This window comes from Pogoniulus pusillus, chromosome 12 (assembly GCF_015220805.1).
Source record: "Pogoniulus pusillus isolate bPogPus1 chromosome 12, bPogPus1.pri, whole genome shotgun sequence".
Classification (NCBI taxonomy): Eukaryota; Metazoa; Chordata; class Aves; order Piciformes; family Lybiidae; genus Pogoniulus; species Pogoniulus pusillus.
This window is the reverse complement of record NC_087275.1, coordinates 23,954,119-23,975,144: the sequence shown is the minus strand read 5'-3', so window position 1 is coordinate 23,975,144 and position 21,026 is coordinate 23,954,119. Positions and strand designations below refer to the sequence as shown.

General features: G+C 41.0%; 1 protein-coding gene across 1 annotated transcript; it reads left to right on the top strand.

Annotated features, from left to right (window-relative positions):
• The first annotated feature begins 7,133 nt into the window (after window positions 1–7,133).
• On the top strand, window positions 7,134–18,687 carry ATP6AP2 (ATPase H+ transporting accessory protein 2). The gene is made up of 9 exons (XM_064151910.1): window positions 7,134–7,313; window positions 9,814–9,944; window positions 12,191–12,319; window positions 13,284–13,379; window positions 13,553–13,690; window positions 14,041–14,094; window positions 15,537–15,686; window positions 16,680–16,796; window positions 17,640–18,687. The coding sequence occupies exons 1-9, from the start codon at window positions 7,244–7,246 to the stop codon at window positions 17,832–17,834; spliced, it is 1,080 nt and encodes a 359-aa protein (XP_064007980.1). The 5' UTR covers window positions 7,134–7,243; the 3' UTR covers window positions 17,835–18,687.
• The last annotated feature ends 2,339 nt before the right edge of the window (window positions 18,688–21,026 follow it).

Genomic DNA, 21,026 nt, shown 5'->3' with positions numbered 1-21,026 from the left:
CTCCAGTACCTCAGCATCTCTCTTGAATTGAGTGGCCCAGAACTGGACACAGTACTCAAGGTGTGGCCTGAGCAGTGTTGAGTACAGGGACAGAATAACATCCTTCATCCTACTGGCCACACTGTTCCTGATGCAGGCCAGGATGCCATTGGTTCTCTTGGCCACCTGGGCACACTGCTGCCTCATCTTCAGGCTACTATCCACCAGTAACCCCAGGTCCTCTTTTAGTTTAAACCACCATCCCATGTCTTGTCACCACGGGCACTACTAAAAAGACTGTTCCCATCTTTCTTAGATGCCCATTGAATCACCAAAAGTCCCTTATAAGCTCTCCCCGGAGCATTCCTTTCTCCAGGCTGAACAACTCTAACTCAACCTGGACTCACAACTTCTGTCATCCACTTCAGTGATGCTCTTAGATACTGTTTAACGGAAAAGCTGGGTGGTGGGGCGGAGAAATAAACCACAGAAGGGACACCGAACGCCAAGGAAAGGCTGCGTTTCACCTAACTTGCAGTCCCAATGCGGAAACACGAAGCCAGAGAGGCTGCAGGCGCCCGTTCGACCACCAGGTGGTGCCCGAGCTGCTCCCCAGCCACCGGAGGCTGCCGGCTGCTCCTTCGCTGCGCCTAAGTCCTCACTGCTACAGTTAGCAAGGAAAGGTGAATGAAAATGCAAGGAACGAATCAACTACGGTTCGTATTGTCATAAATAACTGGCACAAACTGGTGTTCATGCAAGTTAAGGCTTTAATAAAGTTGCAGGAATCAAGCAATGTACAGGCCTGGGTGCGAGGAGAGACTCTGATCTACCCCAACGCACACCCTTTGCCTTCAGCTTTCTCTTTTTATACCCTATTCTATTACATATTTACTAAGTTCTAAGAAAAGGTTGGGTTTTCTTTATCAGTTCTTAGGAATGGGAGATGTCTCTTCCACACAGGCCTCCTTTTATCGGTGGTCCCTCTGGTAATCTTTGATGAAGTAAGGGGTCTTGCTTAAGTGTCTTCCTCATGAACTTCAAAGTCCTGGTTCTTCTATTTGCTCATACAGGAAAGGTGGCACCAGGAGGAATGCATTTCCATTTAAATATGCAAAAGACTATCTCTTCCACATGCCTCCCTCCTTCACCAATCTAATTACTCTTATCTTTAAGCTTATTGAGATGGCGGTGCAAGCAGGAATGCAGTTTCATTCAAACCTCCCCCTTCCTCCTTGTCTGTGACCTCTTGCCACGAATTGATCGGATCAAACATATGATTCTATATATTTCTCACAGTATGCACCTCATACACATATCTTAATTTCACTCTGAAATGTTCAGGAAAAGGCTGAGTGTCTTTCTCCCAGGCTTTCTTCTTCGTTAACACTAAAACCTCCACACATAGAAGCTGTTAACCTTTAATTATGTCCAATGCCCATGCTCGCTCTCTACTTTTAAGGCCCTTAAAACAGCACATCAAAAATGTGTTTTGATGAAGCTGAATTAATTAAAACATAGTGATTAATGTTACTTTGAAACTACTAAAGCTAAGTGATATCTTCATGGATTACAGATGACCATCTTCTTCAGCAGAACTGTTACATCAAAATTATACTCTTAGTGGGCTGCATAACTGTGCACAGGAACAAAACGTTTGTAAAATGTATTTTTTAGAAGTCAGCTCTGATCAATGAGGGCAGAGAGATTCCCCCAGGGGCTGAGAGGGCAGCGGTAACCAAAGCGGCAAGAAAGATAAGCTCCCTGTCTTTCCACTGATCTACTGTAGCAGCTTGGGCAAGCCAATCACCTTATCAATACTCTGCTCCAGCCACTGCTGCCACTCAGACTGCAAACCATGCAGGACAGGGACTGCCTCTAACAAAACATGTGAGCACAGCGGCATTCTCACCTCCAGTGAGCCCGTGGGTGCTGGCAAAGTCATAAACAAGGCCATGGAAAGAACTGTTAGAAAATGTCAAGAGCCTACAGGAGAAGTAAGATCCCAATTTTGACACTGTGGCATTTGTACTGATGCACACACACACACTAAAAGAGATGTGTAGTTCTTTTCACGTGGTGCATATACAGCATCCATCAAAAAGAACCCTGAAACAGGTTGCTCATGCATATTGGGAGGCTCTAACTGTATTTCAGTGTCACAGACGATTGCAATTCTCTTTAAGACCACACAGGCAGCTGCTGGCTGACAGAGTGCAAGAGAAAGGCATTTTTCCTTGCTTTCACGAAGAGATATAGAAGATACCTTCACCTTTTAGAGAGAATAGCTCTTATAATTTGCTTATGATTTGAGTCTTCAAGAAATCATCCATGATGCCTTCTAAGATTCATCTTAGTAACAAGGGGTGTGCTGTTTGGGTTTTTTTTTCCCCTTTAACTGCTTTCAGTTTTTTTTTTTTTTGTTTGTTTTTTGTTTTGTTTTTTTTGTCTGTTTGCTTGTTTGGTTTGAATTTTTTTTTTTTTTTAGCCTTTTTTGTTTGTTTGGCTTGGTTTGGGTTTGGTTTTTGGTGGGTTTTGTTGGTTTTTTTTTTTTTTTTGAGTTCTTTATAAATTATTTCAGCTGTCTGTGATACATCTACCCTTAATGCTTACATTCATAGGAGCAATTGTTTCTGCTTACCATAGATGCATAGATGAGAGTCTGCAAATGTGGACAGGAGAGCCAAGACTGCAAAGTAACTCAGCAGCAAGGCCTAAGAACTTTTCATGACACCTGTCCACCAGTTGCAACCAGCATAAATTACTAGACACAGCTGTCTTATCTCTCAACTCTCAGTAGGTCAACAGCCCCAAAACAAACATCCCAACAGAGAGTCTTTCAAACTTGTCCCCTTACCCCAGCACATCAGGACAAGTGAAGCCCAACTAACTGTACTTTTAAAGCACAAGTTCCATTAGCACGCCAAGGCCAGAAAGCATCACAGAAACCAGTGATTTATCTTCTTAATTTCAATTTAAAAGCTTACACTTAAGTTTCTGTGCATAAATTTTCTGTGAGACCATAACAGCCTAGTACCAAGGGGGATATTGCTCACCCTATGTGCTTCTGGACCTGGTAGCAATAAATGGTACCTGGCACTGGGAATTCTTTCTTTCCCATAGGATACAACTGTCCTGGCATTTGCTGCAGCTAGGCAGATAGTCTCCAGTTGCAGCACCATTTGGGAAGTAATGGTTGAGAAAATTACTTCTGCTAGCAACCACACTACATTTAGTAATGATACAATGAACAAACAATAACACAGTAGTCCAGGACAGACAAATAAGTGGCTTTTGGATATCTTTTCCTCATATTCCCTCTTCTGCCACCATTTCACAAACAATGCTGTTTACAGAATCACAGAATGCTAGAGGTTGGAAGGGACCCCCAGAGATCATCAAGTCCAACCCCCCTGCCAAAAGCAGGCTCACCTAGGGATCACCTATTACTACAGACAGGGCTCTAGGCAAAGGCAGCATCCAAACACCACATGAACAGTTCCACCAACCACCACATGAGCAATTCTTGCCAAAGACATTTCTGCACAGCACACTACTAAAAGACCTAGTGAGTATTGATATTTTGCCTACAGCTAGCAGTTTGATTTTGTGACTTCTACTTGCAGTATATGGCCTTATAAAAATTATTTTTGACCTGGTGTGCATGTTGTCTCATTTTTTTTTCTACTTGCCCTGAGCAGAACGTCAGAATGAAATCAGTTTAATAGAATAATTTTACTGCATGTAGATTTTTGTCACAAGAATTGCTTACAGGATTACAAAACTCACTCTCTTCAAAGCACAGCTGGGATCTAAATTAAGCTTAGACAAAATTGCTAGAACTCTGCCAGGCCTGCAAAGTAATGGTATTATTCTCTTATACTGGGCTTCACTGACACACAGATATACCCAATGGGCAATGAAAACCAGTGTACAGAGTTAGTGAGACTTGACTGTTTCACAATAAAATTTATTGCTTCTATTTAATATTTTCCCAAAGAAGAATCCAATATGAGAACAGAAAAACAGAAGAGGGAAGAGGGAATTATCCACATACCATGTTTCTATTGTGATTTCAAGAAGAGAAGTGGCAGAGAATGAATTGAAGAATATCCAAATGCAGAACTCTGATTTCTTTTTTATATCTGGAATTATAGTATTCCTAGCACCAAGAATTCAGACAGAAAGGGGAATGTGAACCATAAAGTCTCAAAAATATAATTCCTTCTGCAGATATGAAAAAAAAATGACATGACACTTTGGTTGTAGCAAGACTGCCAGAGTGAATCCTTTATGGAAAATTGTGTCAAGATATTAATAACAAAACTTGAAATGACTGCTGACAGGCAGAGATATGAGACAGAGAGATAGTACCACATACAAAAGAAAAAACTTCTTTAATACAGTCTTATTCACCCTACCCCCCTCTTTTACACATCATATTTGCAAGAATTTCCTGATTTAGATAAAGGGAGAAACTTCTTCCTCCACACATTCCCTTCCTTGCTCTGCACTTCCAGTTAAACTCCACCCTAAATCATCATGTCCACCTAATGTCATCTAGCAGTTTCACATGTTGCTTACTGCTTTGAGCCACCCTTCTCGTCTGATTTCAATGCACATCTTGAGTCTAGACCTATCCTGAATGAGAGGAAGGATGAAGGTGGATGATGCAGCTCTGCAGCTGCTACTGTGACAAGACAACTCAATGCATGTTCACATTTGATGTCCTGTGATCACCTACTTTGAATTACAAGCATCTTGGTGCAGGAAAGGTATTTTTCTAGATAGGTAAAACTTGATGAAATGACACTAATATAAATGTGCACAGCAAATAACACACTACCCTTGCAAAGTCAAGCATCCAAGAACCAGTAATTATCAAAAATTAAGGTAATCACAAAACCTTAGTCCAAAACTCACGGGCATATATATTGTGGTCTTGTTGTCAGCTTACAAGGTAGGATACTGTTTTTTAAACTCACCTTGCCTTGCTCAGTGCACGTACAGGCTGAGCTCATTGAAAAAGCAATCACTCAATACCTTTGCTGTTCAGTGATCCAGGCCTTTTCTCCTGTATACTCTTCTAATCCTATTCTATAGGCAGAAAATCCCACCGGGAAGCAACTATTTTGATCATGCTCTTTGCTACAGCATCCAGGTAATCCCACAAACATTTATTTGCATTTATTTTACAAAAGCTGTTACACAGTGCTGGTTTTGTGATGCACAACACAGAGGGAAGAATAACTACTAATTTGAAGTGCTCAAAACTTGCCTGGCTGCTGGATTTCAGAGCACTCTACATACCTGGCATAATTTTCATGTCCAAAGCGTAGTTTCCACCTGATACGAGTGGGAGAAGTAGCTGCTCCTCACTTACACAAATCTTCTCACAAATAAGTAGACTATTATTGCCTGGCATCTATGAAAAGCTTAAGTGATTTGCTCATCATCACACACTATCACGTGGCTGATGCAGGGATATAACTTCCCTCTCTTAAATACCGTTCTACTTGTTGTACACACACTTTCAGTTTACTACTTGCCATTCCCCAACTCATTCCACTAGACACAGCCCACTCCCCCACTTCTTTTCTTTTTGGTACATAAATCTTGCTTAGGCAGATTTTCAAAGTATGTCTGGAGTTTGTTAGAATTTCTAAATGCATAGCAGAATAGCCATGGTCAGAGAGCTGTGCAGCTAATAATCTCTCGTACTTCCAACACATAAATACAGCCTTACTATGAGGATGTGACACAGATGCTGTGTCCCAGCAGAGCAAACAAAATGCTCAGTAGCACTACTGGATTTCCTGTGAACTTACATAGTTTTCTAAGGGATCCAGGATAGCAATAAGACAGTTCTACTCACAGGTGATGTTCTCCACCATGAAACAGAGGTCTGAAACACCTACGCTACGTAGCGGATAAACCTCAAAGCCCAATTTCCTTTGACTCGACTTGTAGAGAATCTCAAGATTCCCAAGCTTAAAAATGGACAAAGGTGTCAAGAAATACTTGCAACTTGATTGTTCATGGCATGTTAGAGGAATATTACATGTACAGTGGACAGCAACACACTCAGTTCACCATTTCTGTTACAAATAAGAACAGCTGAAGAGCTTGGCTGGAGCAGTCCATGTTACTGTATCTGCCCTCAACAACAAATCCGTCTGGGAAGTCGGCAGGGATTTTCCAAACACTTCATAGAATCATAGAATCATAGAATCAACCAGGTTGGAAGAGACCTCCAAGATCATCCAGGCCAACCTAGCACCCAGCCCTAACCAATCAACTAGACCATGTTGGACCCTCTCCTTCAGCATTTTTATGAACCCAAGCAAGACCTCAAAGGCAACTTCCTCTGTACATATCCAAACCCTAAACTAATGGACAACTCAATGACTTGGGTGCTTTGCTCGCTTTTCAAGGGTGATGTACTGAGGTAAATGACAAGCACAAAATTTGAGAATTATCTTTATTATTTCAACTCCCCCTGACAAAACAGAAACCCAACGACAGCCTCCCTCCTCCCCTGACACAAGCCCCACGAGTACAGGGAGCAGCTCCTCCTTAACACGGATTTTTGTCCTTCTCTCCATGCCTTCTCAGGTACAACAGGCGTACAGCCAGAGAGGCACTGCGGCATGCCCACAAGCACCACCGGAGAGTACCGACCCCAGCAGCCAAACACAGGCAGAGACCCTCTCGCTACACAGGCGCAAAAAGGGGGGAGGATGTACCCTTGCTCTCCGAAACGCGCATTTAGCTGCCAATCAGGGCTCCTTCCTGCCTAACACTGCGGCCCTACAGATGGGCGGTAGGCGGGGGCCTCGATCAGTTCGCGCTGATTGGCTGAATCACGCGTCAATTCGCTCCGGCGAGGCTCCACCTCCTCAGTGCTTCCCTCGGAATTTGCGGTAGGGAAGGAAAATGTTGCAGAGATCTCTCACGATCTGATTGGCCGATTGGGAACGCCAATCAAGATAAGACTCCTCCCCCGGCGCGGCAGCGTCTCAGCTGACCGCTTAGCCCCGTGACAGGGTGGGGGTGGGCTTCACTGGCGAGTGGCCAGTTCCGCCCGTCACTCCTGCAGAGTCCCGCCCGCCTGTCCCGACCTCACCTCCAGATTGGCTGCGACTGCTGTCCGTCAGCGCTCCCCAGTGGGCGGGGTAGTTCGTGAGGGGTCCTCCAGACGGCGGTGGAACCCGGCGCTTCCCCAGCGGTGTCTCGCAGCGCGGTGGCCGGCGCGTCGGCGGACATGGGGCGGCGTGGCGTGGCTTCCTGGGCTCTCGAGGTGGCGGTGCTGGTGACATCGGCTTGTCTCGCCGGTGAGCAAGCACCTTCGAGCCAGCATAGGAAAGCGCTGGCCTGGTCAGCTTCCTCGGAGGGCGGGGAGGGCTGTGTAGCTGGGGAGAGGGCGGTAAGCCCAGCGGACAACAGTGGGAAGAGGGACGCTAGCCAGGGGAGTGTGGGGTTAGGGTGGTGATGTCCCTCCCCGGTGACAAGGGACACAAGCTTTGTGGGGATTGCCGGCGAGTGCACGGCCCTGGGCGGGCTCTGCGGCACCAGGCGCACCCTCAGAGGGCGAGCCCCGCCCAGACAGCCCCAGGACTTCTCCCACTAGGGGGCAGCGCTCGCAGGTGGTGTGTGTGTGGTTGTGCGCCCGTTCAGGGCTCAGAGAGGTAGGAGCGGCAACCGCTCAAGGGGCAGTCTTCCTGCCCTGTGCCTGGCCCAGCTCCTCCGAGTAGTGTGGAAGGCGTCTCTCACCCTAGCAAAGGCTTTGTGGAGCGTTTTAAGCTACACGTCGCTTTGACACGATGTACAGTTTTCCGCGTCTTGCTGCTTTCGTGATCGCTGGAGGCTCTCATGCGTTGAGTCAGGCTTGTGATCAGCACTTAAGGCATCTAGGCCCCATAAAGTAGTTTTCGCTCAGTATGCCTAAGTTCTTCGCTCTGGGCTCACAAAGGCTTTTGAGAGCTGAAGCTCTCCACAGGTACAACCTCTGCAAGGTAGAAATGTATATATTCTGTAGGTGGATGGGTAACGGTATGCAGAATTTACTCTCTAGACTTCACTGATTATGCGGCCTAGTGGAGTACTGTGGTCAAGCAATTTTAGTGTGTCTGAGGAAAGCCTTGCACTCCCAAGTTCGATTTCAGGTATGATTATTAAGACCTTGAACTAGTCTGGCAATGCAGATTTCATTGAAAAGGATGATGCTCTAATTTTATCCACCTAAACAATATTTTCCTAAGTAACCTCTGAGTGGCTTCTAGCCTTGTGGAAAGCAACACGTGAAATTCTACAGACTGAGGGAAAATATTTGTACCAATTTTACAAAGTCCTTCATAAGCAAATTGAACATTTCTGTCCTTAAGTTGAGATTGACACACCATTAAAATTGGTTGCAGGCCATGCAATGAGCATGTCAATTTAAAACAAAAAATGCTTGAATCTCTTCCGCATACTTCTGTTCATTTGGCCTTTGTCCTTTCTTTGGTCACACTTCCCCAGCCTTCATTGTAGTACTTTGTTCCTTTAGTATGTTTATCATAACATAGCTGAGATTTACTGTCAACATTTATATGCAGGATCGTGACCCAGGCTTTAAAACAGCATCTTCAAGGTCAGACTGGTTAAGTTAATGTTAGGGAAGATGGTAACTGCATAATACATCAATTTAATATTGCTGCTAATTTTCAGTGATCATATGAGTAAATAATTTTTTTAGGTGGTTATCTTATTCATGCAATTTTGAGGTATGCAGTTAGACTGACTGTAGAATTAGAACTTAACTTAGATGACCTGAAAATAATCACTGCTTTCTTCCTTGATTTTCTCAACTTATGTATCAGATTGGTTTGTTGTTAAAAACTTACACAGATTGCACGTGGTGGGGGGTATGTCAGAAGTGTCACACTGGGCATGTTAGTGCTTATATACACCAAATTTTAAAATTTAGGTAGATAAATATTCTGTGTACATAGTGTTACAGTTATGATTAAGTGACTTTAAAAATAGGAAGCTAGGTTGAAATAAACCCATCTTCTGTGGAGTCCTTTCTGACGTAATTGCACAATAAATTACTGTTTTCACAATCAGTTTAGAAATAAGAGTTTAGGCAATTTTATTACTCGTAGTAATGGGGGAGAGAGTGTGTGTGGGATCTTGAATAAGTGAAAACCCAACATGAGAAGTATTTAAGATTGTAGCTTTGCACAAGTTGCTTAGGTCTAGTGCTGCACCCAAGGAAGAAAAATAACTCAAAGCATCACGTGCTTGAGAAGACAGAGCAGAGACACTGGAGTGGTTCTGCAGAAGCCAGTTTGTTCCTGACTGTGCACTGCTTAAGCCAGCACTGACTCTGCTGATCTTCCTGGCTCTGGGTCCAGTGCCTCAGGTTGTTGTCTACACGAGAAGAGATGTTATGCCAAGCAGTCCTGGAAGCAAACAGAGTTGAGTTGGTGCATAGCTGCTTGTGAGCTAGTGGGATTTTGGAGTCTGCCTGGCTCTACAGAGAGTTAGCTTCATCAGTTTGAACTGTTAACACCCCTCACAACCTGCTAGTGACTATACAGAAGTGTACTGTGCTGTTGCTTGAATGGTTGTTCTGCTTTTGTTAATGTGGATTTGTCCATACCTAGTCATTGCTGTATTTTCTTACTTTCTGTCCAGAGCATCAAAACAGCAAGTTTTCATTACTTGTGTTACATAAAGTGGTAGGCATGAAAGGGAGGAAGAAGGACTCAAAGCTCTAAAATGGTCTTTCAGTGTTATGCAAGAGAAAGAGTGCAAGAATTTTGATGGTGGTTTATGTTTGTTTTTCAGGTGTATGTGGTGATGAATTTAGTATCTTACGATCACCTCAGTCGGTGTTTTTTCGAGATGGAAATTGGCCCATTCCTGGCGAGCGGATCCCGGATGTAGCTGCATTATCCATGGGCTTTTCTGTGGAAGATGTATGTTTCAAGCCTTGATTTTGAAATGCCTCTTAAACTACAGCCCTGCTCACTTGACATGCAAATCTCCCTGTCATGTGCTGGAATATATATAAAATACCATCTTGTTTGTCTTGAGGAATGCATGACTTGTCAGAGCGTGGTTTCCAAGCATAGAGCTGTACCAGTCAGATGAGCAGCAACAGACGGTGCTAGCTGGCTAGTTTGAATCATCAGCTGTAGAAGGAAGCAAGCAAGTCTGTGGAGTCTTCACTCAGTTCCTCAGCAACTCAGCCTCATGCTGTATCCTCCCATCCGTGGTCACATACTGACCATGTAATTTTTTTGTCTATGAGCTCTTGTGTACTCTAAAGATTGTGAGAAATGACTTGGCTACTCAGGCATTTTGTCAAGTCAGTAAACTTGTCTGTGCAGTTAGTAAGAACAAGTAAACTAGATAATTAGGAAGTACCTAGTCGTAGTCCAAAGACTTGAAAACCTAATTTGTGGCAGGGTTTTGAGTATAGCTTTACTGCTGTTTGAAGTGAGACATGAGTAGGAGTCCTAGTCCTTGGATTGATTCCATATTGCCTACTCCGTGTTGTAGTGGGCTTCAGCAAAGATGAGTGGCTGTTGAGGAAGCATGTGAAAGCATAACAGACAGGCATTTCTAGCAGTGTCTGCGTGCTGCCAGATACTGAAAGCTACAAAAGCTGAAATATCACAATGATGGCAGGGGAGGTCAGTTTCTTTTTTTATCATACTGCAGCCAGGCAAAAGGTCTGATATGTCTCATTTGAATGTGAGTCTGGTTAGCCTGTGCTTTAGACTTTGTCTGAAAATACCTTACTATGAATTACATTTTTTTTTCATTAAGCTAGTCACAAACTCTTGTGAGTAGTATACTTAAGTGTATTCTAATTATGTTATCATTAAAAAAACCAACAACAACAGTGTATCACATATTACTCGTGTGCATTGCATGGGAAAACAGTAGGATTTGGCCAATTTTGCATTCCTGGCTTGGCATACTGGTCATCTGGAAGTACACTGTGGTTTTCATGGCAAAAAAAGCATTTGCCTTTACCAAAGCTTGGAATCCAGTTGCTGTGATGGCTTATAGAATACTGTGAAATGGTATTATTGTGAATTCTAGAAGCAGGAAGAGAAGTGTTTAAATTAGCCTATTCAGTTAAGCCCTGAAATGGCAAGTTACCAGCATTGTCACCAAGGCAGAGGTCACTGTGTAGGAAGCTTCCAGCCCTGGTGTGGAGAGTACTGCATAACCCAAACACTTGTTTTACTCTTTACATCAGGACTGTAAGTCAGTTGTAGGTCAAAGCTGTTTATGTTCCTATTGGAACATAAACTGACAGTGCAATAGATGCACTGTAGAGAAATTAAAATTATTGTTGTATTGTATTGGAGATTCTCACAAACTTTTCCTCTCCTGTTAAGATAAAACAACCCCTTTTTTGTCCCTGAAAAGGCTTTAAAAGCTTTTTCTTTTGTTTCTTTGTGGTGATGCGGATCACAATGTCAATGACATTTAACTCTAAAATCCAAATAAATGGGTTTCATGAAACTTAAGTGGCTATATCTTATAAACAAATGGAGAAATCTCTTTGAACTAATTTTGAATAGATGAATTTGTATTCTGTGCCTGAATAAACCAGCCAGGTAGCCTTCACTGTGCTCTTACTGATATGTAGTAAGCTAATAAGGAGTCTTTTCATATTTCTATGAAAATTTGAACATGTTAGATTAGTAGACTGTTGATACGATTGACACTGCCATCCCTTTTTCCCTCATGTTTCTTTCTGGTACTGAAAATATCAAGATATTAATGTTTTAATGTCCTAATCCTCTTTCTGTGTTGTTTTTGTTTTGGATTTTTTTTTAATTTCAGCTTTCACTCACTACATACACCCTGCAGGTGTTCAAGGCTAGGTTGGATGAGGCCTTGAGTGACCTGTTCTAGTGGGAGGTGTCCCTGCCTATGGCCAGAGCTGGAACTAGATGATCTTTGAGGTCCCTTTCAACCTAAACCATTCTATGACTATGACATTCCTAATTTAATTATGGGAAATAACAGTATATCCAGTATGTATAATGCTTTCTCAGTGTAGGCTTTGTTACGAAGTTACTGGCAGCTTTTAAACTACCAGTTTCTTAACGGTTAACTTGAGACAATATTATTCAAGATGAAAACATTCTGGTGTTAACTTACTCATGAAATAAGAGGTTTTTTTGCTGCTTTGTAATAGGAGCTTTCCTGGCCTGGGCTTGCAGTGGGCGATCTGTTTCACAGACCTCGAGCTACTGTCCTGGTAACAGTGAAAGGAGTAGACAAGCTGCCGTTGCCTGTGAAAGGAGTTTCATACCCTATTGAGAATGTAAGTATCCACATTTGGAACTGTCATGTGATTTCTGTTACTCTTGTGAGCTAATGAGAACAACTTGACTCTGTACCGTAGTCTTTGATGTTCATTTATTCCTTATTACAATTGAAGTTCATGTACCACCCTCCTAGAATAATAGATCAGGCTATGTAGGTAAAAAAATACGGTCAGACTCCTGTACAAGGTGAGAGACCCTTTAAGATCACCCAGGGTTCAAATGGGTGGGTTTCAGTTAGGTGCCTCAAATGTGTGCTGGCAAAGTACTGATTCTCCAGTATGCAAGGCATGATTTCAAATGATTGTCACTGAGTCCCTGTTCAGGACTGCTGGGTACAAATTATCCTACCTTACAGACCTACTAAAACGTCTCAGAAAAGGTTATTTTAGTATTCTCTAACTAGTGAATTAAAATGTGTCACTCTGCTTCTGTTTAGATGAAACCGTAATCTAAGTGTTTAGGGTTATTAGCTTGCAAGTAAAGGCACTGTACTGTGCTAGGATTTCTCTTATTCTTAGTATTTTTTTTAATGAGGATCCTTTCTTTGTGTTTGAGCACTTAGTCTTTTTGCTGCTATATTTGAATTCATCAGAATTCAGGGGTTCGTAACTACATTTGCACTAAGACTGATTTCTCCTTTTATATTGCCTCTATATTTGATGATAAAGCAGTACTCTTAGCTTAAGTAAGTCTCTTAATTACACAGTCGTGACCTCCTGGACTTAATAATATATTGTTTGCATATATACAAATAAATGGACTGCTTGTAATTAGACAGCTGGGGGTTTGTTTTGCCCATTGGCACCTATTAGTTGTTGTTATCACTTTGGAAGTGTTTCTACTCTTTGATTTGAAAAGAGGTTTTCCTGTTTTTCCAAACTTCTGTAGTTTAACCAGATTATCTCCTTTGATATCATTACCCCCATCTTACCCCAAATCTGACTTGACTTTGTGTTCCAGGCTGTTCCTTTCAGTCTTGACAGTGTTGCAAATGCCATACATACTTTGTTCTCGGAGGAAACTCCTGTGGTCTTGCAGCTGGCCCCCAGTGAGGAAGTGAGTATCGCTTCAGTTCTGATTCCAGATCCCACTTGTGTGGCTGGAGAACCAGCAATTGATTGTATGAAATATTTTGCATTGGAGAGAGATCTCAAGTATGATTGACTATTAATGTGTGACTGAAAGAAGTGAAAAGTAACCTCTGTTGTTATCAATGGTTACTCCTGCAGAGAGTGTACATGGTGGGCAAGGCAAACTCTGTGTTTGAAGATCTCTCTGTCACGCTACGCCAACTGCGAAACCGCTTATTCCAGGACAACTCCATTCTAAGCTCCCTTCCTCTGAACTCCCTCAGCAGAAACAATGAGGTAAAACACTCAAATCAGTGAGAATCTTTAGTGTTTTTTCTAATCTTAGCTTGTGTTTTTGCTCTGTTGTTGTTTGGGTTTTGTTTATTTGTTTCACTCTTGGTTTATTTAGAAGTGCCCACTTGAATTTTTTTCTAACTGAATTCTTAGAAGAAAGTTGGGTTTTGGTGAGTTTAAAAAGAAAACAGAAAGTAACTTCAGTGAAAGAGTAATTTCTTTCTAGGGTATTCTGATGCCATAACAGATATAACCTCTTGCAAAATACTGAGACTTGCAACAAAGTTAAACTTTTCTAGCTTATGGTTTCATCAAAGAAAATACCTGTCTCTATTCCTTGCCTCTTTCCCCAGGTTGACTTGCTTTTTCTCTCAGAACTACAAGTCCTACGTGATATTGCAAGCATGGTAAGTGGTTCTTTTCTGTTGGTTTGTTTTTTAATATTTTCCCCATCTTAGGTCACAAACAGATGTAGAGAAGCTATAGCCAGGATACTTGGCAAACAGTCACATACATTCAGTTGTCATCAGCTGGTTACATTGGTTTAATGCATTCTCAAGCTAATTTGTATCAGCCTCATCGCTGACAGAAGGAAATGAGAACCTTATTTTCTTGTAGTTTCTTTTGTATTGTGTTAGGGAATTACAAGCTGGTATTTCTCTGTATCCAAAGACATGGAAAGGCCTCAATGAAGAACTTTCTGAGCTTTTCCTTGTTTTCTTACTTGAGAAGTGTAATGGTAGTTAAGAACATGTTCTTTGCTGTGTCCACCATTTTGCTTCAAAATATCATCACTATAACATTTTATTTGAAAAGACTGGAGTGACTTGAGTGTGAATAGTGGTGGTGATAGAAATGTTCCAGTATAAAGATGACCTTTTAATTCTTATCTCTTTAATCAAAAAACTTCTTATGATTTTTTTGCTATGAAGCTATTGTCTTGTTACTGTGACTTAGGGTTTGTTTTGAGGCTTGGGTTATTATTTTTGTCCTTTAAGCTGCAGCTTTCAGCTACATAAAATGAAAGAAACAGACATGAAAAACTTGGAAGTTCACATTAGATAAAGGGCTGGTGGAGAGGAATGAAAAGGGTGAAGAGCAAGTGATGCAGAACAGCTTGGATTTGTCTTGCAAGACTAGAATCTCTGTTCTTAGAGTATATGGAAAGATAGGAACACATGAAATCTCATGTTTTCAGAGACTTCTTTTGCGCAGGCAGGTGCCAGTGCTGTGGCTTTGCACTTGTAGAGGTGTAAGAATACCACTACTCTCCTGTGGGATAATTTGGATAGTATTGGTTGGATTTTGTGACAATGGGATAATACTCCTTAAGCAAACCAAATTTTTTACATGGGCAGCAGCAAGGTTAAAGTTGCAACTTAGTTTTGCAGGGGCCAGCTCCAGTGCGAGGAACAGTAGTATGCAAGTATTGTAGTTATGGTTTGGGTTTGTATTTTCTCCAAGTGTTTTCTTATGGCAATTGCAGAACAAGAATTCTGATGTGAATGAATATCATGTTTTCTTTTTAGTAGAGCTCTGTGTATATAACCTTGTTAGGAATAGGTGCTACATGATGATGATCTGCTTTTGTCTGTACAATTAAACAAAACAAAAATCCACAAAACCAAAAAAAGCACAACAAAAAAGCCCAAACCAAAACACACACAAAGAAAACTGAATTATGGACAACATCTAGTTACACTGGAAAAAAAATCCACTTCCTAATCCATATGAAATATGACTGTAGAAAGTGGAGTTGGATTAGTCACAGCAAAAAGATGTGAAATGTGTTTTTAAAGTAACCTGTGTATCATTTTAATTTCTTTCTGCTTTCAATGGTGTGCTAAAGCTGTCTCGACACAAGCACTTAGCCAAAGATCATTCTCCAGACCTGTATTCTCTGGAACTGGCTGGTTTGGAAGAAGTTGGAAAGCACTATGGCGAAGACTCTCAGCAGTTCAAGGATGCTTCCCAGATTCTTGTAGACTCTTTGCAAAAGGTATACTTTCTGCTTAATGAATAAAACTCACAGGATTACTAAGGAAATAATCTTTTTGGTGTCAGCTACAAGGAAGTTAGCATATTGACCATCTTCTGCTCTGAATTGTCACTTCATTAGTGATGGCTTGACTTGGGTTTGTTTGTTTTTTAAATTGCAGCTGTTCACTTATAAAATTGATTGTTACAATTTGTCACTGTAGGAGGTGTTGACATGATTCTACAATGTGTTAAATATCTTGTGTAAAGAAACAGGATTATATTGAAAACATATCAACACAACTCAGAATGTTTTTCTTAACTGTATTGCATTTTAAACCAGTAAGTCTCACAAAAATTGGCTCAAAATGGTGGAAATCTTTATTCCAGGGTATAGTGGTTAGCTGCCTCTTGCCCACAAAAACTATCTAGTTCTAAATTCCCAAGCCTCTAAGACAGCTACTGTTCATCTATTACTGTGCATGAGGAAGTAATTCTTCAGTAGGTCTTAGGTAGTAGTTAGTTAAAATCTTCTGAGAGTTACAAATATATAATTGAAAGATGTAAAAGCCAGAATTTGCTAAGACAAGTAAGTGTTTTCTCTAAAGCATTGCTCTTTGGAGGTAAGCAAATAAAATACTAGACATACTACTCTTTGGACCAGATTACAATGTTCAGGTTCATAATACACCTAGTGTTTTGTTGAAACTGACAGACATGCAATTGGGAAACTATGTAGTGCTTAGAGCCTTCTGTAAGAAGGATGAAAGAATGAGTTTCAGCCCAGAAAGCAGTCATAAGCTACAGTCTGGTGAACAGTGGTCAAGGGATTTTAAAGAGATGTTGTAAATCAGATAAAGTTGGCATTTAGTGCAATTCTAAAATAATGTAAACTTCCATAAGCTTCTCACTCCTGAAGCTGATACCTTAGATTTAGTACATCTTGCTGACAAAACTCTCCTTAATTCCTGGCTACAGTTGAGATTTTAAATTGAATCACCTTTTGTTTTTCCAGTTTGCAGATGAGATGTTTAATCTGTATAGTGGGAATGCAGTAGTAGAAGTGGTGACTGTCAAGGCATTTAATTCTCCCCTCATGAGGAAGACTCGTTCCATCCTTCAGTCTTCACAGGTAGTAGATGTGCATTTTTCTATATGTAATTTATTTAAGGTGGTCCTCTATGCATCACTTCTTCACCTGAGAATCATTTTTTAAGGGGCTGGAATACTGACTGATGCAGGCATGGGTACAAAGAGGTCAGCTTACTTGTCTTGATCTTCATTCGATCATCTAGTAATTGTGGTTGAAGAATGCCTCTGGATGTCATCTTGTCCAACCTACTTCTCAAAGCGGGATTAATTTAGGAGTTATATCAGACTGCTCAGGTCCTTTTTTAGCCAAGTTCTTAAAATCTGGAAGTGCCAGAGCCTCTCTGGTCAGCCTGGTCCAAAGTCCTCACCAGTTTCACTGTGAAGGCTTTTTCCCCATGTGTCACATTAGAACTTGCATTTTAGCCTGTTCCTCCCCAGTACAGCAGTGCATGTGAGCCCTGCTCCCCAGGCAGGGAAGAATTGTTCTTGGCTTATTGCCTGCACTTCATTTGCAACCCAGAATGCAGTGGCCTTGCATCATTGCAGGTGCACACTCCTGACTCCTTTTTCACCATGTCTACCAACACCTTCAGGTCTCTCTCTGCGGAGCTGTTGCCCAGCTCATCAGTCCCTAACCTGTGCTGCCAAGTGAGGTTATTATGTCCTGAGTGCAGGGCTTTGCATTCATCATGACTGAACTAAGTCAGGCTCCTGTCAGCTCATTCTTTCAGATTCCATTAATGTCAGTCACATAATCACTTCTGTATCTTGTTTGAGGTGAAAATGCATCTTTCCTACTCAGATTGCTTAGGTTCCTGAGGTAGCTTGCATACAAAACACATTCTGACTAACTTCAAAGTAATGCACATTCTCTCTATTACAGAGTGAAACAGACAATCCATATAACCTTGCCTATCCATACAACTACAACTACTCTGTGATCTTCAACATTATTCTGTGGATGATGATAGGCCTTGCTTTAGCTGTGATAGTTATCTCCTACAACCTCTGGAACATGGATCCTGGCTATGACAGCATTATTTACAGGATGACAAATCAGAAGATAAGAATGGATTGAACTGCACTATATGATGAAGAGTAAAGCCTCCTTTAAACTGTGTGGAAAACAAATATTCTAACATGGTTAATTGTGATTTTTTTTAAAAGGTGTATTTATTTCTGAGTATTTTTTCCCTCTCAAGCCTATTTTAGATGTTAGTAGTAGTACCAGATGGGATTTAGAAATTGAAATCTGCTTGTTTAAAAAGAAAAAAACCCAGATCCCCCCGAGGGGCAGTCCCCAAAGTAATTGTTATTAAAGTAACATCATTCCATTTTTTTAAAATCATGTTTCATGAGTTTTTTTGAGATGCCTGTGACTGTGTGCAAAACAGATAAATTGAAATGATGATAGCAAGATGTTGTTTGAGACTTTCACACTGGAAGAGAAGAAATTCTAGCTAAATTGTTGTGTTGTATATTATGAACCAGTTGTAAATGTTTGATGTAAATATTTATAATGGCTGTATGTAATTTCAGAGAGGATAGTAATTATTCTTTAGTAAAATATGAAATAGAGAAATATTTCTTCAAGACTACGATTCTAGTGGCACAAAAAAAGGCATTTTGATCTTGTGTTGATGGATCCTTTACCTAGAACTTCAATGATTTGGAGGTAAATAACACTGGTGTGGCTGGTCTATACTGTGGAGAGTCTATAAATAATGAAGTAGCACCAGTCTGATTGTGATCAAAAGTCATGCACAGTTGAAAGTTCCTATTAATGGTGCTTCATAATCCTTCCATTTGTGTTGATGTTATTAAAAAAATAATTATTTTTGAGGATGAGTGGACCAACACTTGATGGAAATATACCTGGATTATAGTCCTGCTTCAGCCATTCAATAAAATAAAGGACAGTTGTTCTTGAAGACATTTCTTTTTGTGGCTTCATAGGTGTAGCTAATTCTGTTTAGTACTGACTCAGATGAATAAAGTGGATCCTGGCAGCCTTCAGTGTATGACAGTGACCCTGAATCTGTAACAGTTTAGTTTGAAATGCCTTTCAAAAGTAAATGTAGGAAGATAATTCTCTATGGATTAATTTTCCTAAAGCAAATAGTGGTTGTGGTTAAGTGGTACAGGACCTTTTTTCATAACTAGCTACTTCTCAGAGACTCATTTGCTCTTATGATAAAAGGAATTCTTCCAGACTACAGCAATGTGAATGGAAACTACATCTTCTCACGTGCTTAACTTTGCCTACTGGGAACCCAACTTGGGTTGTGGAGTCTCCCTCTCCAGAGATACTCAAAACCCACCTGGATGCATTCCTGTGTGATCTGGAATAGGTGATCTTGCTCTAGTAGCAGGGTTGGACTAGGTGAGATCTCTCCCAGCCCCTAACATTCTGTGATACTGTTAGGAACTATTTTGTTCTACTTCCAGAAGAGATCTCATTGAATTAATTTCTCTCAATTTACTGGCAGTGTCAGATTTGCAGGAGTTCAGGTTGTTCATGTCTTGCAGTTCTTCGACACTGCTTCATGTGGAATTGAGTAACATTATGCAGCTTTGTCCAAGTCCAGGAAATCCAGTTACAAGCATCAACATTACTTTTAATGGCATTTAATGTAACTCTGGATGATGAGGATGAATGGATTGAAAGGAAGAATTGCACTGCCAGTTTCTCTGACAAGAATGTGTAATCTGATTATTGACCATTCTGTAAAACACTGCAATGTTTTGATGAGAATCAAATCCATTTGATAAAGCTGCACAACTTGATTATGGGAACAATTAAAATACAGCTCTGTGATCCTCTTTGATAGGCACAAAGCCTAAGATTTTAGGTAAACCTCAGTCTGTATGTTGTTTTAAATTTCTTTGACTGTTGTGAGACACATAATTTGGAAGAGAGTACTTCAAAACTTCTACAGAAAGCATCATCTAGGGGAAGAAATGAGGCAATAGAATCCAACTGAAAACTACTTCTGTGGCAGGACAAAGATTTGCCACTGTCAGATTGCAGGGACCAGTTTGCAGTAAGAAGTTAACAAACACAAAGGTAAAGGCAGAGGTAAATGCTCTGGGAATATTTAGAATCTTGCATGGTTTTCAGCTCTTGAATATAAAGCAGCTGAAATCCAACCATTTCATGGGATTCTGCTTGTCTTAAACATGGCTGTAAGATTTTAAAATGCTGCAATTCTCTTTAGAAAAACAAAGTAGCTTCTCTGGTATTTCAAATTGCTAATTGACAGTTGTTAAATCTTCTGTATTTCCTTTATTCCTGAAGGAGATGGTTAAGCTCCATTTCTGAGATGTCACATGAGCTTTCTGGTCAATTGCAGCACCTTTGCCATGAGAAACAGGGATGATAGTGTGCTAAGGTGGCCCTCTGTACTGGTGGAAATGAGGAGCCTGGCCCTGCCCCAAGAGTAAAACTGCTGTAATTCACTTAGAGTAAATGGGAAGTGTTACTGTGACAGACCTTTTCTGAAGAACCTCTCAGGTTCTGCAATGTAGAAGAGAAGTATCTCTAGAGTAAAATGATACTGATTTGTGATTCTGCCCTGCCGGAGAGCAGCTTCGCAGAGAAAGACTTTGGAGTCCTGGTGGACAGCAAGTTGTCCATGGGACAGCAATGTGCCCTTGGGACCTAGAGGGCCAATGGTATCCTGGGATGTGTCAGCAAAAGTGTGTACAGCAGGTCTAGGGAACTTCTCCCCCACTACTCTGCCATGGTGAGACTGCATCTGGAATACCATGTCTGTAATTCTGTGAAGGGACAATTCTGTGTCCTTACCAAGTACACAGCAGAGCCAAATAGCAAGTAACTGTGATGTACTAAATAGATTCAGGGGGAAAAGATTGATTTTCATTTTCTTATGGATCCAGTTATGTCCCAGGTAGCCATGAGGTTGAGAGGTCTCATACAAATTGAAAACCTGCTACATTTTTTAGGGAAAAATATGTAGAACCAGAGAAGAAGGATATTTTTCACTGAGAAAAATCAACTTTTCATTTAAAGGAGCATTTAATTATAAGAATTGCTGTTTAAAACAACAAAAACAAGGGGAAAAAACAAACAAAAAATACTCCACTTGCTAGAGGTAAAATTAGATGTGTTCCATCAAGTCATCTGTGACAATAGAAGAGTGGAGGAGGAGGAAAGGCTACATTTGCTAAAATCTGTATTTTAAGATCTGATCTATGGAAGAAAACAACCAAGAGCTGTTCAAGGAGGAAGGCTGCTAGCCAGCCAATA